General features: G+C 40.0%; 2 protein-coding genes and 1 long non-coding RNA gene across 10 annotated transcripts in view; 2 read left to right on the top strand and 1 right to left on the bottom strand.

Annotated features, from left to right (window-relative positions):
• The window catches only part of LOC147831311 (uncharacterized), a 109,203-nt gene extending 108,783 nt beyond the window's left edge, over window positions 1–420 (top strand). For all 7 annotated transcript variants that reach the window (XR_015523671.1, XR_015523669.1, XR_015523672.1 and 4 more), the window contains one exon: window positions 321–420. This is a non-coding gene — a long non-coding RNA (uncharacterized LOC147831311). The remainder of the gene's footprint in view (window positions 1–320) is intronic.
• The window catches only part of cacnb3b (calcium voltage-gated channel auxiliary subunit beta 3b), a 42,345-nt gene extending 33,235 nt beyond the window's left edge, over window positions 1–9,110 (bottom strand). For both annotated transcript variants that reach the window (XM_087307272.1, XM_087307271.1), the window contains exon 1: window positions 9,029–9,110. The gene's annotated coding sequence lies outside the window, so the exon portion shown is untranslated. The remainder of the gene's footprint in view (window positions 1–9,028) is intronic.
• A 1,970-nt stretch (window positions 9,111–11,080) lies between these two features.
• Window positions 11,081–15,310, top strand: LOC147838230 (uncharacterized). The gene is made up of 4 exons (XM_088651680.1): window positions 11,081–11,126; window positions 11,211–13,451; window positions 13,632–13,871; window positions 13,912–15,310. The coding sequence occupies exons 1-4, from the start codon at window positions 11,081–11,083 to the stop codon at window positions 13,959–13,961; spliced, it is 2,577 nt and encodes an 858-aa protein (XP_088507806.1). The 3' UTR covers window positions 13,962–15,310.
• The last annotated feature ends 1,318 nt before the right edge of the window (window positions 15,311–16,628 follow it).

Below are 16,628 nucleotides of genomic sequence, written 5' to 3'. Positions count from 1 at the left end.
TTAGTTTATGAATAAAATTCACTTAATATTACTATAAAATATCAGTTTCTCGATGTTGACTTACTGTTGTATATATATATATATAAAGCAGTTTAACAAACACTAGTGTGTCATGGGCTAAAACTAGTTCCCGTAGCCTGCTCATGCAGCGATGCTTTTGTTGAAGCACTAAGAGGATTTACCGGTTCTTTACGATAAGGCTACTTTGTTTTTTCCTCTTATCTTTTTTTCTTTATCTCTCACAGCACTGAAAGATTTTCACACAAACTCTCCAGGAGTCTTGATCTCGATAACCTCTCTCTGTCTGCTAATCTCTCCAGGCCCGGTCCCACTGAGAGTAAATCTGTTCTGGCCGGTGATGTCGGGGATGGATGCTTTCGCAGCAGCGGATTGTCCTGACAATATGAACAGGAACACAAGGTGAGTCAGGCTGCACGTGCTCATGACGGGCCGATGTCCAAACTGAAGCAGTGGCGCATAAACCATCTTCAGGTTGTATTAAATCAGCGTGTTAACGGAGGCCAGAGGCTGCCTCAGGTTGTTTGGACCTCTCTCTGGACTCCATTATACTGGAAGCATGTGCTCTTTCCTCATTCAGCTTCGGCCGCTGTGGCTTTTAGAGCTGCATATCTTGAGGCCATGCTACCAATGTTTTCTTTCATACTTTTAATGCACATGCTTGCAAGTGGGCGATCTCAAAAACAAACATACTGTAAGACCATGCACGTTCACTTGCATATAGGCTTAACTCAGCTCTAAGAGGAACAGAGCTATTTTTTGTGCTATTCCTTTTTTTTTATTAATAGTTAGAAATGTACTGTTTTCCAAGTATTTTTTTCAGTAATTTGCTGGATTTTATTTGTCATCTTTTTAGATGATCTTTTTAAAATCTGGGTAATTCCACCAATTATGTCCCTCTGGATCACAAAACATCTCATTTTATGTCGCACAGGTGAATATTTGGCAATGGGCAAAAAACTGAATGGGTTAGTCAAATTTACAAGTGAGATTCTCAAAATTTCGATTGATTTAATAATAGTTTGAAATGTAATATATATATATATATATATATATATATATATATATATATATATATATATATATATATTTTTTTTTTTTTTTTTTTTTTTTTTTAGTAATTTGGTGGATTTTTTATTTATTTTTTTTTTAATTTGGGTAATTCTACCAACAATGTGCCAAAAGTCATTAGAATATTAAGTATAGATAATGTTCTATGAAGATATTTAGTAAATATCCTACTGTAAATATGCCAAAATTTACTTTTTAATTATATGCAATACTAAGCACTTAAGTTAGTCAAATTTACAGGTGAAATTCTCAATATATTTTATTGATTGATTTATTAATAGTTAAAAATGTATTATTTTCTGATTAATGTTTTCAGTGATTTGGTGGATTTTTTGTCTTGTTTAAGTTTTTCATTTATTGTGAATTAAAAATTAGGGTAATTCCACCAATTATGTGACAAAAATCATCAGAATATGAAGTATAGATCATGTTCCATGTAGATATTTACTAAATATTCTACTGAAAATATATAAAAATCTAATTTTTGATGAGTAATATGCAATACTAAGCACTTTAGTTTGTCAAATTAACAGGTGAGATTCTCAACATTTTGATTGATTTATTTATCAATTGTCAAAAATGTAATATTTTCTGATTTATTTATTTTTTTCAGTAATTTGTTGGATTTTGGGTTTTGTCTTTTTTTAAGGTTTTCATTTGTTTTGAATTAATGAGAGTAATTCCACCATTTATGTGTCAAAATCATCAGAATATTAAGTATACAGTAGGTCATGTTCCATGAAGATATTTAGTAAATGTCCAGTTGTAAATATATAAAATTTAATTTTTGATTAGTAATATTGCTAAGCACTTTATTTATTTAGTTATTTTTGGAATCGGATCAGATTACAGTCAGGTTACAGATTAAATAGTTGTGCAAAAAGTGTCCTATAACAAACCATACACCAATGGGAAGCTTATTTATCCCAGTTTTTAAGATGATGTATAAAGCTGAATCTAAAAAAAAATCCACACTTATCACTGGTTTAGTGGTCCAGGGTTTCGTTTCTAATCTCTTTATAAGTTAAAACCATTCTATTGTGTTGTCTGATAATTCACTTCAAATGTGTTAGAAAGCACAGCACTATTTGGTTATGTTATGCTTGCGCAAAAGTGTAATCTAATCTCTAAACAACACCATTTAATGTTAAATTGAGAAGAAATGTCACTGGTTATAGTTATCAGTTTACAGATTAAACAAAAGTCATGTTTTACTCAGATACATATTAATTCAAAGAATTTTTTAAAAGTCTCTTGCTTTTCTCCTTATTTATATAATTTCTTTTTCTCCTTATTTATATAATAATAATAATAATAATATTAATTATAATAATAAATATTATTATCATTATTATTATTATTCCTTATATTTATATAAGGCTTTTAAAGTGCTTTACACAATTTTGCCGGTAATCTCCTCATCCACCACCAGTGTGCAGCATCCACCTTGATTACACAAATGCAGCCGTATTGTGCCAGACCACACACCAGCTAATTGGTTGAGAGTGATGAAGCCAATTATGATATAGGGATGGTTTGGAGGCCATGATGGACAGAAGCCAGTGACCACAGAGCCAGGATCTCAGTTTAATCTCTCATTCAAAATATGGCACTCACTGAGCAGTATAGAGTTCCCATCAATATACGGGGGCATTAGGACCCAAACAGACAGCAGGTTGAGTGCACCCTGCTGGTCTAACTAACACCACTTCCAGCAGCAACCTAACTTTCCTATGTGGTCTCCCATCCAGGTACTGACCGGTCACAGCCCTGCTTAGCTTCTGTGGGCGTCCATGTAAGAGTTGCAGAGAGCTAGCTGACTAAAAAGTAGCTATACTCCCAACTCCCATATACACAAAAATAGTACAAAAATTATCATATATAAGAGGAAACCATCTGTAAATTGACAGTTTTCTGAATTTTGATTCATTTTTTCCACTTATTTATGCTTTTGAATTGAATTTTGGCAACTCGATCTTTTCTCCAAAAGTGTTTGATGTTGGAAAGTTTGAAAATTTGACCTTTGTTGACCATTTTTAATAGTTTGAAGTGATTGTTTGGTTTGGTGTTGTAAGTTACACTACAAAAACCTGATAAAAGTATTTTCTGTTATTTTACAAACATAGTTCTCTACTTATTATTTCTTAAACAACATCTTGTCTCGAACTATAAACATGTCAATTAAAGTCAAGCTGTTAAGACTGCAGAGTTGAAATTCCAACATGAAAAGTGGACAGAGCAGAGGTAAAACTCCCATAATGCAATTCACAACCGTAAATAAACAGAAAACACCCATGAATCACAAAACACAGAACTTGTTAGTTAAAAGATTTTTTTTTACAGTGTAGAAAATAGAATATTTCATAATGAAGCATTTTAACCCGTGATCTCATTTACAAATGGATCATTGACTTTCATCTAAATAAACAGCTTACAAATATCAGAACTAAATAAAGTATTGGATGAACAACAGAACAGCCCCGAGGGAGAAAAAGTGAGAGGCAAAAAGCGCCAGAGCTGCTGGAGGTGAAGAAAATCATGAGGGTGAATGGAGGGACAGAAAGTGAGGATGTCACTCAATTTCAGCCTGAGCGATGGAGATATCAAAGTAAACAAAATTAAAATGAGAAATAATTTCCTGACATCAAGCTGGTTTATATTATATTAAATTAAATTATATTATATTATATTATATTATATTATATTATATTATATTATATTATATTATATTATATTATAATATATTATATTATATTATATTATATTAAAATCATAAATAATTTGATTTTAATATAATTAAATGACAAAAGTCTTGTCAATCCCAACAACAAATAATAACTTGACGTCTAGTTGATCATTTGGAAGTGGCAGAAGGTAGATTTTTCCAAAGAATTATCTGTTGATTCTCAAGAGAATCATTCAAGATTCTCAGGATTCTCAAACACAGGAGAGGGCAAATTCTTTAGCAGGATAGCGCTCCTTCTCATACTTCAGCCTCCACATCAAAGTTCCTGAAAGCAAATAAGGTTAAAGTGCTCCAGGATTGGCCAGCCCAGTCAAAGACATGAACACTATTAAGTATGTCTGGAGTAAGACTAAGGAGGAGGTCTGTCTGGGGTAAGACTAAGGAGGAGGCATTATAGATGAATCCAAAGAATCTTGATGAACTCTGGGAGTCCTGCAAGAACACTTTCTTTGCCATTCATATGACTCTATTAATGAGTTATTTGAGTCATTGCAGAGATATAGATGCAGTCCTTCAAGCTCATGGGAGTCATACACAATATTAATTCTTTTTCCATTGCACCATGACTTTACATTTTATACCAGGGGTGGGCAATCTCGGTCCTGGAGGGCCGGTGTCCTGCACAGTTTAGCTCCAACCCTATTCAAACAGACCTCCCTATAGAGTTCAAGTGATCTTGAAGACACTGATTAGTTTGTTCAGGTGTGTTTGACTAGTGTTGGAACAAAACTCTGCAGGGACACCGGCCCTCGAGGATCAAGTTTGCCCATCCCTGTTCTATACTGTACTTTATTTCTGTTAAGTGACAAGACTGTTGTCTAAGCAAAGTCAGACCTCACTGTCCTAATTAAATAATTAAAAATGAAGGCATGATCATATTTTATTTTGGTAAAATAAGGGCAGTTTAGAGGCCTTTGCCTTTCATATAAGCCACTTCTGATACCAAATGATCAAATAGAAGTCAATTGATTATTTGTTCTTCCTAAAACTTGGATTAGCAAAAAGAATTTTGTTAGGTAGTGTATATTTTTTCCATTATAACATTTATTTAATTTAAAATAACAAATAATACCACTTAATTTAGTAAAGTATTTGAAATATATATTAAAAACATTACTAATGCTAGTATTAACTATAAAAGCCCAGGTAGAGCTGTAATAATGTCAGTTGTGTTTGATATGTGGCAGATCATCATGGATGTTTTGCTGCAGTGAAATGTGTGAAAGACCAAGCACAGCGAGGACTTAAATTTGGTAACTTCTCTTTTCTATTCGAATGAGAATCGGATCAATAGCAGCAGCAAATAGACTGATACCTATTTCTAGTCCCAGTGAAAGCTTCCTGTGCTCATGTTATCTTGCAAAGTTTCGTCTTTCTTTCTCCTTTCACTTAAATAACAGCTCACTGTTTATCTATCCCCATCTCTCTTAAATACACATCCTCAATTCCCAGACGTCTTGTTATTGTACCAAGGACACAATTCCTATCAAAGATGTGCTCCTGCTGATATATACAGTATGCGCAAGGCGATAAAAATAGAAACAACATCTTGTATTTCAACCACAAGCAGCAAAAGTGGAATATGGACACTCGAATGATGCAAGTCATCCAACATATGATAGTTATAGATTCAAGATACATGATTAAATGGCATGACTGAATAAAAGGCAACTCGATGCTTAAATTTACATTTATTCATTTAGCGGATGATAAAGTCCATATAGTGCAGCCGTACCACATTTCAGTTGAGTACTAGAATTATTAAATACCACAGCATAAGTGTAAGTGCTAAAGAGTGGAGAAAGTTTTTAGTTAAATGCAATTAAAGAGATAATTCTGTCATCATTTACTCACCCTTTACTTGGGGTTTCTGTTCAACAGTCAAGATATGTTGATGAAATGTGTAAACCAGTAGCTATTGACTTCATAGTATTTGTTTTATTTTACTGGATCAATAAATGCCACACATTTTTCAGAAAATCTTTTTTTTTTCTGTTGAACAGGTAGAAGAAGCTCATAAAGGTTTGAATCCACTTGAGAGTGAGTAAATATTGAGTAAATTAACATTTGCGGGTGAATTAGGCCTTTCAAAAGTGCTGCATATGCTGTAAAAATGCTGGGTTCCACACAATTCCTTCATGTTGTCCCAACGTAAATCAATTAAGTGAAGTTAATTGTTAAAAAATGTTAGTGGATTGAACATAGCATAATTAAGTTGTCTAAAAACCTTCAAGATTTGTGTTGTTTTTGCTCATTCTAAAAAAGTATTTTGAACTAGCAGCAAAAATCTTTTGTTGAGTGTGTCCAATGTAGAACAAAACGCGTTATTAGCAACACTAGTGGCCATTTATTGAACTGCATGCTAATTTTCACACTCGCGCTAAAGTAAAGTAAAATACTAAATGTGATTTGATAGCTCAGTAAACTCACAGATAAGTTGTTTTACTCTTTAATCATCTTAAATACACTGTAAAAATGCTGGGTTCAGTTTCTTCATGTTTTCACAAAACAAATCAATTAAGTTATCTTAATCGTTTTTACAAATGAAAGAGGATTGAACATATTTTTTTTTTAAACTTAAGAATTGTGTTGTTTCAACTCATTTTAAATAAGTAGTTTAATCAAGCAGCAAAATTCATAATAATTTACAGGCGGATCCTCTTTCAACCACACTGTAAAAACTGCTGGGTTCCATACAATCGATTTGTGTGGAACAACATGAAGGAATTAAGTTAACTTATTAGTTTTTACTAATTTAAATGCATTGAAAATAGAACAGGCAACGCAGTGGCGCAGTAGGTAGCGCTGTTGCCTCATAGCAAGGTCGCTAGTTTGAGCCTCGGCTGGGTCAGTTGGCGTTTCTGTGTGGAATTTGCATGTTCTCCCTGCGTTTGCTTGGGTTTCCTCCGGGATGCTTCGGTTTCCCCCACAATCCAAAAACATGTGGTATACAGGTGAATTGGGCAGGCTAAATTGTCCGTAGTGTATGAGTGTGTATGAATGTTTCCCAGAGATGAGTTGCAGCTGGAAGGGCATCCGCTGCGTAAAACATATGCTGGTTCATTCCGCTGTGGTAACCCCAGACTAATAAAGGGACTAATCCAAAAAGTAAAGGAATGAACAAATAAACGAATGAAAACAGAACAATTAAGTTGTTTTTCTCAAAAAAACTCAAAAAAATTTGTAGCTTCAGCTAAATTTAAATAAGTATTTTAAACGAACATCAGAAATTTGAGTGTGTACAATTTAGAATAAACCATGTTACTAGCAACCCTAATGGTCATTTATTGAACGGCATGCTCGTTTTCATTGCTCATACATAAAGTAAAAGTACCTGAATGTGATTTAATACCTCAATAAACCCGCTAAGAAGTTGTTTTGATTCTTTGATTATCCTTAATCCACTATGAAAAATGCTGGCTTCCACACAATTGCTTCATGTTTTCACAACACAAATCAATTAAGTAATCTTAATCATTTTTACTCATTTAAGTGGATTGAACATAAAATAATTAAGCTGTCCTAAAAAACCCTTAAGAATTGTGTTGTTTCAACTCGTTTTGAATAAGTAGTTTAATCAAGCAGCAAAAGTCAAAATAAGTACAAGCCAGAATAAATATTGTTTTATTTTTAATTAAATACATTGTATACTCACTCACTCACTGCTTTGTCAGGGGTCGCCACAGTGGAATGAACTGCCAATAACTCTGGAACTTGTTTTACAGGTGGATGCCCTTCCAGCCACATTGCTGGATTCCAAATAATCAATTTTTGTTAGGACATAATGAAGGAATTACGTTAAATTTTAGTGGTTTTAGTAGTTTTTACTAATTTAAATGCATTGAACATAAAATAATTAAGTTGTCCTACTAAAAACCTCAAGAATTGTGTTGCTTCAGGTCAGTTTAGATAAGTTGTTTGAACAAACAGAAAAATCAATTTCTATTTTTTTTTTGTGAGTGCACAACGCAGCAATAAGAGTACAACCCCTAGTGATGGGAAACACCCAATATACACCTATTCGCACATTATGGCCAGTTTAGTTAATTCAATTAACCTATTGTATACCGCATGCCTGGACTGTGGTGGAAACTGTAAGAAACCCACTCAGACCGGAGGACAACATGCAAACACAACAAAGAAAGAGCTCCTGGTCCAGCCGAGACTCGAACCAGCGACCTTATTGCTCTAAGGCAATAATGTTAAGCCACTTCGCCACTGTGCTGCCCTACAGTTTATGCTAAATAACATTAAAGCATTTTCCACTCATATTTTTACTTTATATGTTTTGAATATGATTATATGTAATTATGATTAGAATATAATTAATTTTTGTGATTATTTAAAATAATATAATTTCATATCATTATTATGATTCAAGATAATTATTCAAAACCTTAAACACTAACTAAACAATAAAATAATTTATACCACACCATACTGTCCAATAAACTAAATTTAGCCATAGAGCCATTTAGTCATTTTATTCTAGCTTTCTGTTACATAGTGTATCTGTTTTGTTTATTAAACTACACAAAGGAAGCATCTTCACCCTAAAAACTTTGCTGCTTTATCAAATTTAATCAAGCCTTTGCACACTGATGCTCCATCACACACACACACACACACACACACACACACACACACACACACACACACACACACTCCTCTCCTCACGGGATAGGCTTTTAGTGCTCTAGTCTCATGCAGTATTTAATTGACCCCACACAGGAAGCCCAGCGGTTCCAAATGCACTCCTTCCCCCAACACAAAAGAAACACCACGAGCGCCTGCATCATCTATGGCCACAACTCCAAACACACGCACTAACAATAAAACAAAAAAATGATGCATACTCCATTTAAATCTGCATTAAAAACCACATTTAATTTTATTTCAAATAACACGTCACAAGACTTACAACATTAGTGGCCTCAAATTCAAATTCTGACTCCAGTAAGAAACTCAAAACTCATTTGCATTTTGTAGAGCACATCAGACCTCTTTTATTTCTGGTAATACTGGATATTTTTAGGAATTTGAATATGAAATTCAGACCTTGTTCTATAAAATATTTAACATTCAGAAGGCTTAACAGTGCACACTGCTTTTTTAAAACAATTACGTATCCACTAAATTGCATCTTTAAGTGTTTAGCATTGTGTTGGAGTATAGTGAAGTGTCAGTACTTACTCAGTTGGAGGTGTGGAGAGCGTCTCACTCTCACTGTTAGCTGGTCATGCTGTTCTCCCTCTCCAGGGCAGAAGTGAAGTGTACTGTAGCATCAAACTCCTCTGTCCTTTCTCTCTCTCTCCCTCTTTCTCTCTCTCTCTCTCTCTCTCTCTCTCGTTCCCCCTCCCCCTGCACATTAGACTGTATCTGCCTCATATTCACTCTGTCTTATTCCTTTCTCAAATCCCTCCCCTTCTCTCTCTCACCACACTTAGTGCTTTATATCAGTGTGTTCTCTCATTTTTCTCACATTACACTGAGTCAGAAGAAAGGCTTATGGCAGGAGTCTGTGAATGTTATGAAAGTTGTGATTCACAAAAGATTTTAGATTTTATGAGATATCGAAGTATAGTGTCATGTGAAGTCAGATGTGAAGCAGAGATTGAATGTCTACTACAATATGGGGGTATTCCACAAAGCAGGTAATAAATATAATAATAATAATAATAATAATAATAATAATAATAATAATAATACTGCTACTACTAATAATAAAAACTTTATTTATTATTATTATCTATAATAACAAACTTTATTTAATAATAAAAAATAAACTTTATTATTAATAATAATAATAATAATATCTAACTTTATTTATTATTAATAACAATACACTTTTATTTATTATTAATAGTCATATTATTAATTAATTATTATTAACATTATTAAATATTATTTTTTTTATAATAATATATAATTATTTTTATTATTATTCTGTAAAGTAATGTGGTTCGAGAGCATGTTATGCGTTAAAAGTAGGCATCATAATTCTAAAACACTCTAAACCTAGTGAAACATTTTTATTGATTTCCATGCAAATTTCAGAATGGAATTCAGAATACAACTCTGTAAAGCAGGGGTCACCAACCCTGTTCCTGGAGAGCCACCTTCCTGCAGATTTTAGTTGCAACCCTGACCAAACACACCTGTTTGTAATTATCAAGTGCTGCTTTAGGTAATATTAATTGGTTCAGGTGTGTTTGATCAGGGTTGGGACTGAATTCTGCAGGAAGGTAGCTCTCCAAAAACAGGGTTGCTGACCCCTGCTGTAAAGAATCAACATTTTACCCTATTCAGAAACTCAACCCAAACTAATCCCTAACTACAACTTTAAGGTCCCGGCTTGGCTGTCAATACAGTTAAAGCCGACATCTTTATATAATCAAGAAATTTTTTTAATAAAATTCAATAAAAAAGAAAAGGTAAGTTCAGTCAATAACATAAAAAATGCAGGGTTCCACACAATTCATTCATGTTGTCCCAACACAAATTGATTAAGTTAACTTAACACTTTTAACAAATTAATACGGATTTAACATAAAAAAATTAAGTTGTCCCAATGAAATCTCAAGAATTGTGTTGTTACAGTTAATTTAAAATAAGGTAAATTTTAAATATTTTATATGTGTGTGTGTGTGTGTGTGTATATATATATATATATATATATATATATATATATATATATATATATATATATATATATATATATATATATATATATATATATATATATATGTATATATATGTATATGTATATATATATATATATATATATATATATATATATGTATATATATGTATATGTATAGTGCATCACATTTACACTGTCACAATCAGTATATTTCTCACACATTTATTACTGTTTCATTTACAAACAGGTTTAGTACTTGGACCATTTTTTATAGGTTTAATTCACTCTAAACTTTACCATGGATTCTAATACTGGAGAATAGTAATTTCCAATCCTTGAATATTTTGTATGTATAGATTTGGTTAGCGTTAGGGTTGGAAACACCAGCTAAAAGATTGTTCTTTTGTCAGTTTTGTCTAACTGACAAAAGAATTTTTTTTAAAATCTGCAACTGTAAATTTTAACATGATTATCAAAGGTTACCTGAGGTGGGGAAAAAAGGATTTTAAAGTGCTTTGGACAAAAGACAGTTTTTTTTTCTATGCTTTATTTGGAGCCGATCAGAAATACGATGCAAATGACATTAAAACACAAAATGAGGAATGAAGAAAGACATCTGGACTCCAATTGGTCACCAAGCGGACAGGTGTAGGAAACACATAGATGGTGTAGGAAGAAGCCACAGGGACTGAAGCAGTAGAGACCTCAGTACAACTGTCAGGACTCAAACAGGCAGAAGGAGAGACCTCTGTAATTCAGTCAGCAGCCAAACAGGCAGAATCAGGAGAGTCCTCAGAACAGCAGTCGGGGCTCAAACAGACAGAATCAAGAGAGTCCTCAGTACAGCAGTCGGGACTCAAACAGGCAGCAGCAGGAGAGTCTTCAGTACAGCAGTCGGGACTCAAACAGGCAGCAGCAGGAGAGTCCTCAGTACAGCAGTCGGGACTCCAGCTGGCAGCAGCAGGAGAGTCCTCAGTACAGTAGTCGGGACTCAAGCTGGCAGCAGCAGGAGAGTCCTCAGTACAGCAGTTGGGACTCAAACAGGCAGAATCAGGAGAGTCCTCAGTACAGCAGACGGGACTCAAACTGGCCACAGCAGGATAGTCCTTAATACTGCAGTCAGGACTCAAACAGGCAGCAGCAGGAGAGTCTTCAGTACAGCAGTCGGGACTCAAGCTGTCAGCAGCAGAAGAGTCCTCAGTACAGTAGTCGGGACTCAAGCTGGCAGCAGCAGGAGAGTCCTCAGTACAGTAGTCGGGACTCAAGCTGGCAGCAGTAGGAGAGTCCTCAGTACAGCAGTCGGGACTCAAGCTGGCAGTAGCAGGAGAGTCCTCAGTACAGTAGTCGGGACTCAAGCTGGCAGCAGCAGGAGAGTCCTCTGTACAGCAGTCGGGACTCAAACAGGCAGAATCAGGAGAGTCCTCTGTACAGCAGATGGGACTCAAACTGGCCACAGCAGGATAGTCCTCAATAATGCAGTCAGGACTCAAACAGGCAGCGGCAGGAGAGTCCTCAGTACAGCAGTCGGGACTCAAGCTGGCAGCAGCAGGAGAGTCCTCAATACAGTAGTCGGGACTCAAGCTGGCAGCAGCAGGAGAGTCCTCAGTACAGCAGTCAGGACTCAAACAGGCAGAATCAGGAGAGTCCTCAGTACAGCAGATGGGACTCAAACTGGCCACAGCAGGATAGTCCTCAATACTGCAGTCGGGACTCAAACAGGCAGCAGCAGGAGAGTCTTCAGTACAGCAGTCGGGACTCAAACAGGCGGCAGCAGGAGAGTCCTCAGTACAGCAGTCGGGACTCAAACAGGCAGAATCAGGAGAGTCCTCAGTACAGCAGTCGGGACTCAAGCTGGCAGCAGCAGGAGAGTCCTCAGTACAACTGTCAGGACTCAAACAGGCAGAAGGAGAGACCTCTGTAATTCAGTCAGCAGCCAAACAGGCAGAATCAGGAGAGTCCTCAGAACAGCAGTCGGGGCTCAAACAGACAGAATCAGGAGAGTCCTCAGTACAGCAGTCGGGACTCAAACAGGCAGAATCAGGAGAGTCCTCTGTACAGCAGATGGGACTCAAACTGGCCACAGCAGGATAGTCCTCAATAATGCAGTCAGGACTCAAACAGGCAGCAGCAGGAGAGTCCTCAGTACAGCAGTCGGGACTCAAGCTGGCAGCAGCAGGAGAGTCCTCAATACAGTAGTCGGGACTCAAGCTGGCAGCAGCAGGAGAGTCCTCAGTACAGCAGTTGGGACTCAAACTGGCAGAATCAGGAGAGTCCTCAGTACAGCAGATGGGACTCAAACTGGCCACAGCAGGATAGTCCTCAATACTGCAGTCGGGACTCAAACAGGCAGCAGCAGGAGAGTCTTCAGTACAGCAGTCGGGACTCAAACAGGCAGCAGCAGGAGAGTCCTCAGTACACCAGTCGGGACTCAAACAGGCAGAATCAGGAGAGTCCTCAGTACAGCAGTCGGGACTCAAGCTGGCAGCAGCAGGAGAGTCCTCAGTACAACTGTCAGGACTCAAACAGGCAGAAGGAGAGACCTCTGTAATTCAGTCAGCAGCCAAACAGGCAGAATCAGGAGAGTCCTCAGAACAGCAGTCGGGGCTCAAACAGACAGAATCAGGAGAGTCCTCAGTACAGCAGTCGGGACTCAAGCTGGCAGCAGCAGAAGAGTCCTCAATACTGCAGTCGGGACTCAAACAGGCAGCAGCAGGAGAGTCTTCAGTACAGCAGTCGGGACTCAAACAGGCAGCAGCAGGAGAGTCCTCAGTACAGCAGTCGGGACTCAAACAGGCAGAATCAGGAGAGTCCTCAGTACAGCAGTCGGGTCTCAAACAGGCAGAATCAGGAGAGTCCTCAGTACAGTAGTCGGGACTCAAGCTGGCAGCAGCAGGAGAGTCCTCAGTACAGTAGTCGGGACTCAAGCTGGCAGCAGCAGGAGAGTCCTCAGTACAGCAGTCGGGACTCAAACAGGCAGAATCAGGGGAGTCCTCAGTACAGCAGACGGGACTCAAACTGGCCACAGCAGGATAGTCCTCAATACTGCAGTCGAGACTCAAACAGGCAGCAGCAGGAGAGTCTTCAGTACAGCAGTCGGGACTCAAACAGGCAGCAGCAGGAGAGTCCTGAGTACAGCAGTCAGGACTCAAACAGGCAGAATCAGGAGAGTCCTCAGTACAGCAGACGGGACTCAAACTGGCCACAACAGGATAGTCCTCAATACTGCAGTCGGGACTCAAACAGGCAGCAGCAGGAGAGTCTTCAGTACAGCAGTCGGGACTCAAACAGGCAGGAGAGTTCTCAGTACAGCAGTCGGGACTCAAACAGGCAGCAGCAAGAGAGTCCTCAGTACAGCAGTCGGGACTCAAACTGGCAGCAGCAGGAGAGTCCTCAGTACAGCAGTCGGTACTCAAACGGGCAGGAGAGTCCTCAGTACAGCAGTCGGGACTCAAACAGGCAGAGACGTCTAGATTCCTATCATGAGCAAAACAGGTAGCAGCCATAAAGACCTCAGTACCCCAGTCAGGAGCTGAAACGTCAACACCAGAGGAGACCTTCGTAGAGCAGTTGGGAGTAGAACAGGTAGCAGGAGAGACCTCTGTACTGCTGTCGGGACTCAAATAGGCAGAATCTGGAGAGTCCTCAGTACAGTAGTCGGGACTCAAGCTGGCAGCAGTAGGAGAGTCCTCAGTACAGCAGTCGGGACTCAAGCTGGCAGCAGCAGGAGAGTTCTCAGTACAGTAGTCGGGACTCAAGCTGGCAGCAGCAGGAGAGTCCTCAGTACAGCAGTCGGGACTCAAACAGGCAGAATTAGGAGAGTCCTCAGTACAGCAGACGGGACTCAAACTGGCCACAGCAGGATAGTCCTCAATACTGCAGTTGGGACTCAAACAGGCAGCAGCAGCAGGAGAGTCTTCAGTACAGCAGTCGGGATTCAAACAGGCAGCAGCAGGAGAGTCCTCAGTACTGCAGTCAGGGCTCAAACAGGCAAATCAAGAGAGTCCTCAGTACAGCAGTCGGGTCTCAAACAGGCAGAATCAGGAGAGTCCTCAGTACAGTAGTCGGGACTGAAGCTGGCAGCAGTAGGAGAGTCCTCAGTACAGCAGTCGGGACTCAAGCTGGCAGCAGCAGGAGTGTCCTCAGTACAGTAGTCGGGACTCAAGCTGGCAGCGGCAGGAGAGTCCTCAGTACAGCAGTCGGGACTCAAGCTGGCAGCAGCAGGAGAGTCCTCAATACAGTAGTCGGGACTCAAGCTGGCAGCAGCAGGAGAGTCCTCAGTACAGCAGTCGGGACTCAAACAGGCAGAATCAGGAGAGTCCTCAGTACAGCAGATGGGACTCAAACTGGCCACAGCAGGATAGTCCTCAGTACAGCAGTCGGGACTCAAAGAGGCAGAATCAGGAGTCCTCAGTACAGCAGACGGGACTCAAACTGGCCACAGCAGGATAGTCCTCAATACTGCAGTTGGGACTCAAATAGGCAGCAGCAGGAGAGTCTTCAGTAGAGCAGTCGGGACTCAAACAGGCAGCAGCAGGAGAGTCCTCAGTACAGCAGTTGGGACTCAAACAGGCAGAATCAGGAGAGTCCTCAGTACAGCAGTCGGGACTCAAACAGGCAGGAGAGTCCTCAGTACAGTAGTCGGGACTCAAGCTGGCAGCAGCAGGAGAGTCTTCAGTACAGCAGTTGGGACTCAAGCTGGCAGCAGCAGGAGAGTCCTCAGTACAGCAGTCGGGTCTCAAACAGGCAGAATCAGGAGAGACCTCAGTACAGCAGACGGGACTCAAACTGGCCACAGCAGGATAGTCCTCAATACTGCAGTCGGGACTCAAACAGGCAGCAGCAGGAGAGTCTTCAGTACAGCAGTCAGGACTCAAGCTGGCAGCAGCAGGAGAGTCCTCAGTACAGCAGTCGGGACTCAAACAGGCAGAATCAGGAGAGTCCTCAGTACAGCAGACGGGACTCAAACTGGCCACAGCAGGATAGTCCTCAATACTGCAGTCAGGACTCAAACAGGCAGCAGCAGGAAAGTCTTCAGTACAGCAGTCGGGACTCAAACAGGCAGCAGCAGGAGAGTCCTCAGTACAGCAGTCGGGACTCAAAGAGGCAGAATCAGGAGAGTCCTCAGTACAGCAGTCGGGTCTCAAACAGGCAGAATCAGGAGAGTCCTCAGTACAGTAGTCGGGACTCAAGCTGGCAGCAGCAGGAGAGTCCTCAGTACTGCAGTCGGGACTCAGACTGTCAGCAGCAGGAGAGTCCTCAGTACAGCAGTCGGGACTCAAGCTGGCAGCAGCAGGAGAGTCCTCAGTACAGCAGTCGGGACTCAAACAAGCAGAATCAGGAGAGTCCACAGTACAGCAGACTGGACTCAAACTGGCCACAACAGGATAGTCCTCAATACTGCAATCGGGACTCAAACAGGCAGCAGCAGGAGAGTCTTCAGTACAGCAGTCGGGACTCAAACAAGCAGGAGAGTTCTCTGTACAGCAGTCGGGACTCAAACAGGCAGCAGCAGGAGAGTCCTCAGTACAGCAGTCGGGACTCAAACAGGCAGCAGCAGGAGAGTCCTCAGTACAGCAGTCGGGACTCAAACAGGCAGAATCAGGAGAGTCCTCAGTACAGCAGTCGGGTCTCAAACAGGCAGAATCAGGAGAGTCCTCAGTACAGTAGTCGGGACTCAAGCTGGCAGCAGCAGGAGAGTCCTCAGTACAGCAGACGGGGCTCAAACTGGCCACAGCAGGATAGTCCTCAATACTGCAGTCGGGACTCAAACAAGCAGCAGCAGGAGAGTCTTCAGTACAGCAGTCGGGTACTCAAGCTGGCAGCAGCAGAAGAGTCCTCAGTACAGTAGTCGGGACTCAAGCTGGCAGCAGTAGGAGAGTCCTCAGTACAGCAGTCGGGACTCAAGCTGGCAGCAGCAGGAGAGTCCTCAGTACAGTAGTCGGGACTCAAGCTGGCAGCAGCAGGAGAGTCCTCAATACTGCAGTCGGGACTCAAACAGGCAGCAGCAGGAGAGTCTTCAGTACAGCAGTCGGGACTCAAACAGGCAGCAGCAGGAGAGTCCTCAGTACAGCAGTCGGGACTCAAACAGGCAGAATCAGGAGAGTCCTCAGTACAGCAGTCGGGTCTCAAACAGGCAGAATCAGGAGAGTC

The sequence above is a fragment of the Danio rerio genome, chromosome 23, assembly GCF_052040795.2.
Source record: "Danio rerio strain M-AB ecotype USA chromosome 23, GRCz13ab, whole genome shotgun sequence".
NCBI classification, from domain to species: Eukaryota; Metazoa; Chordata; class Actinopteri; order Cypriniformes; family Danionidae; genus Danio; species Danio rerio.
Note: the sequence above shows the minus strand (reverse complement) of the source record. Positions and strands in the feature narration are given on the sequence as shown.

Bases quoted from the DNA above. Each gene is read 5' to 3' on its own strand.
- LOC147838230 (XM_088651680.1), top strand. From the start codon at position 11,081: ATGAAGAAAGACATCTGGACTCCAATTGGTCACCAAGCGGACAGGT. The intron at 11,127-11,210 runs GTAGGAAACACA...GGACTCAAACAG, and splicing joins TGGTCACCAAGCGGACAGGT to GCAGAAGGAGAGACCTCTGT. The intron at 13,872-13,911 runs GTACAGCAGTCG...GAGAGTCCTCAG, and splicing joins CAGCAGCAGGAGAGTCCTCA to TACAGCAGTCGGGACTCAAA.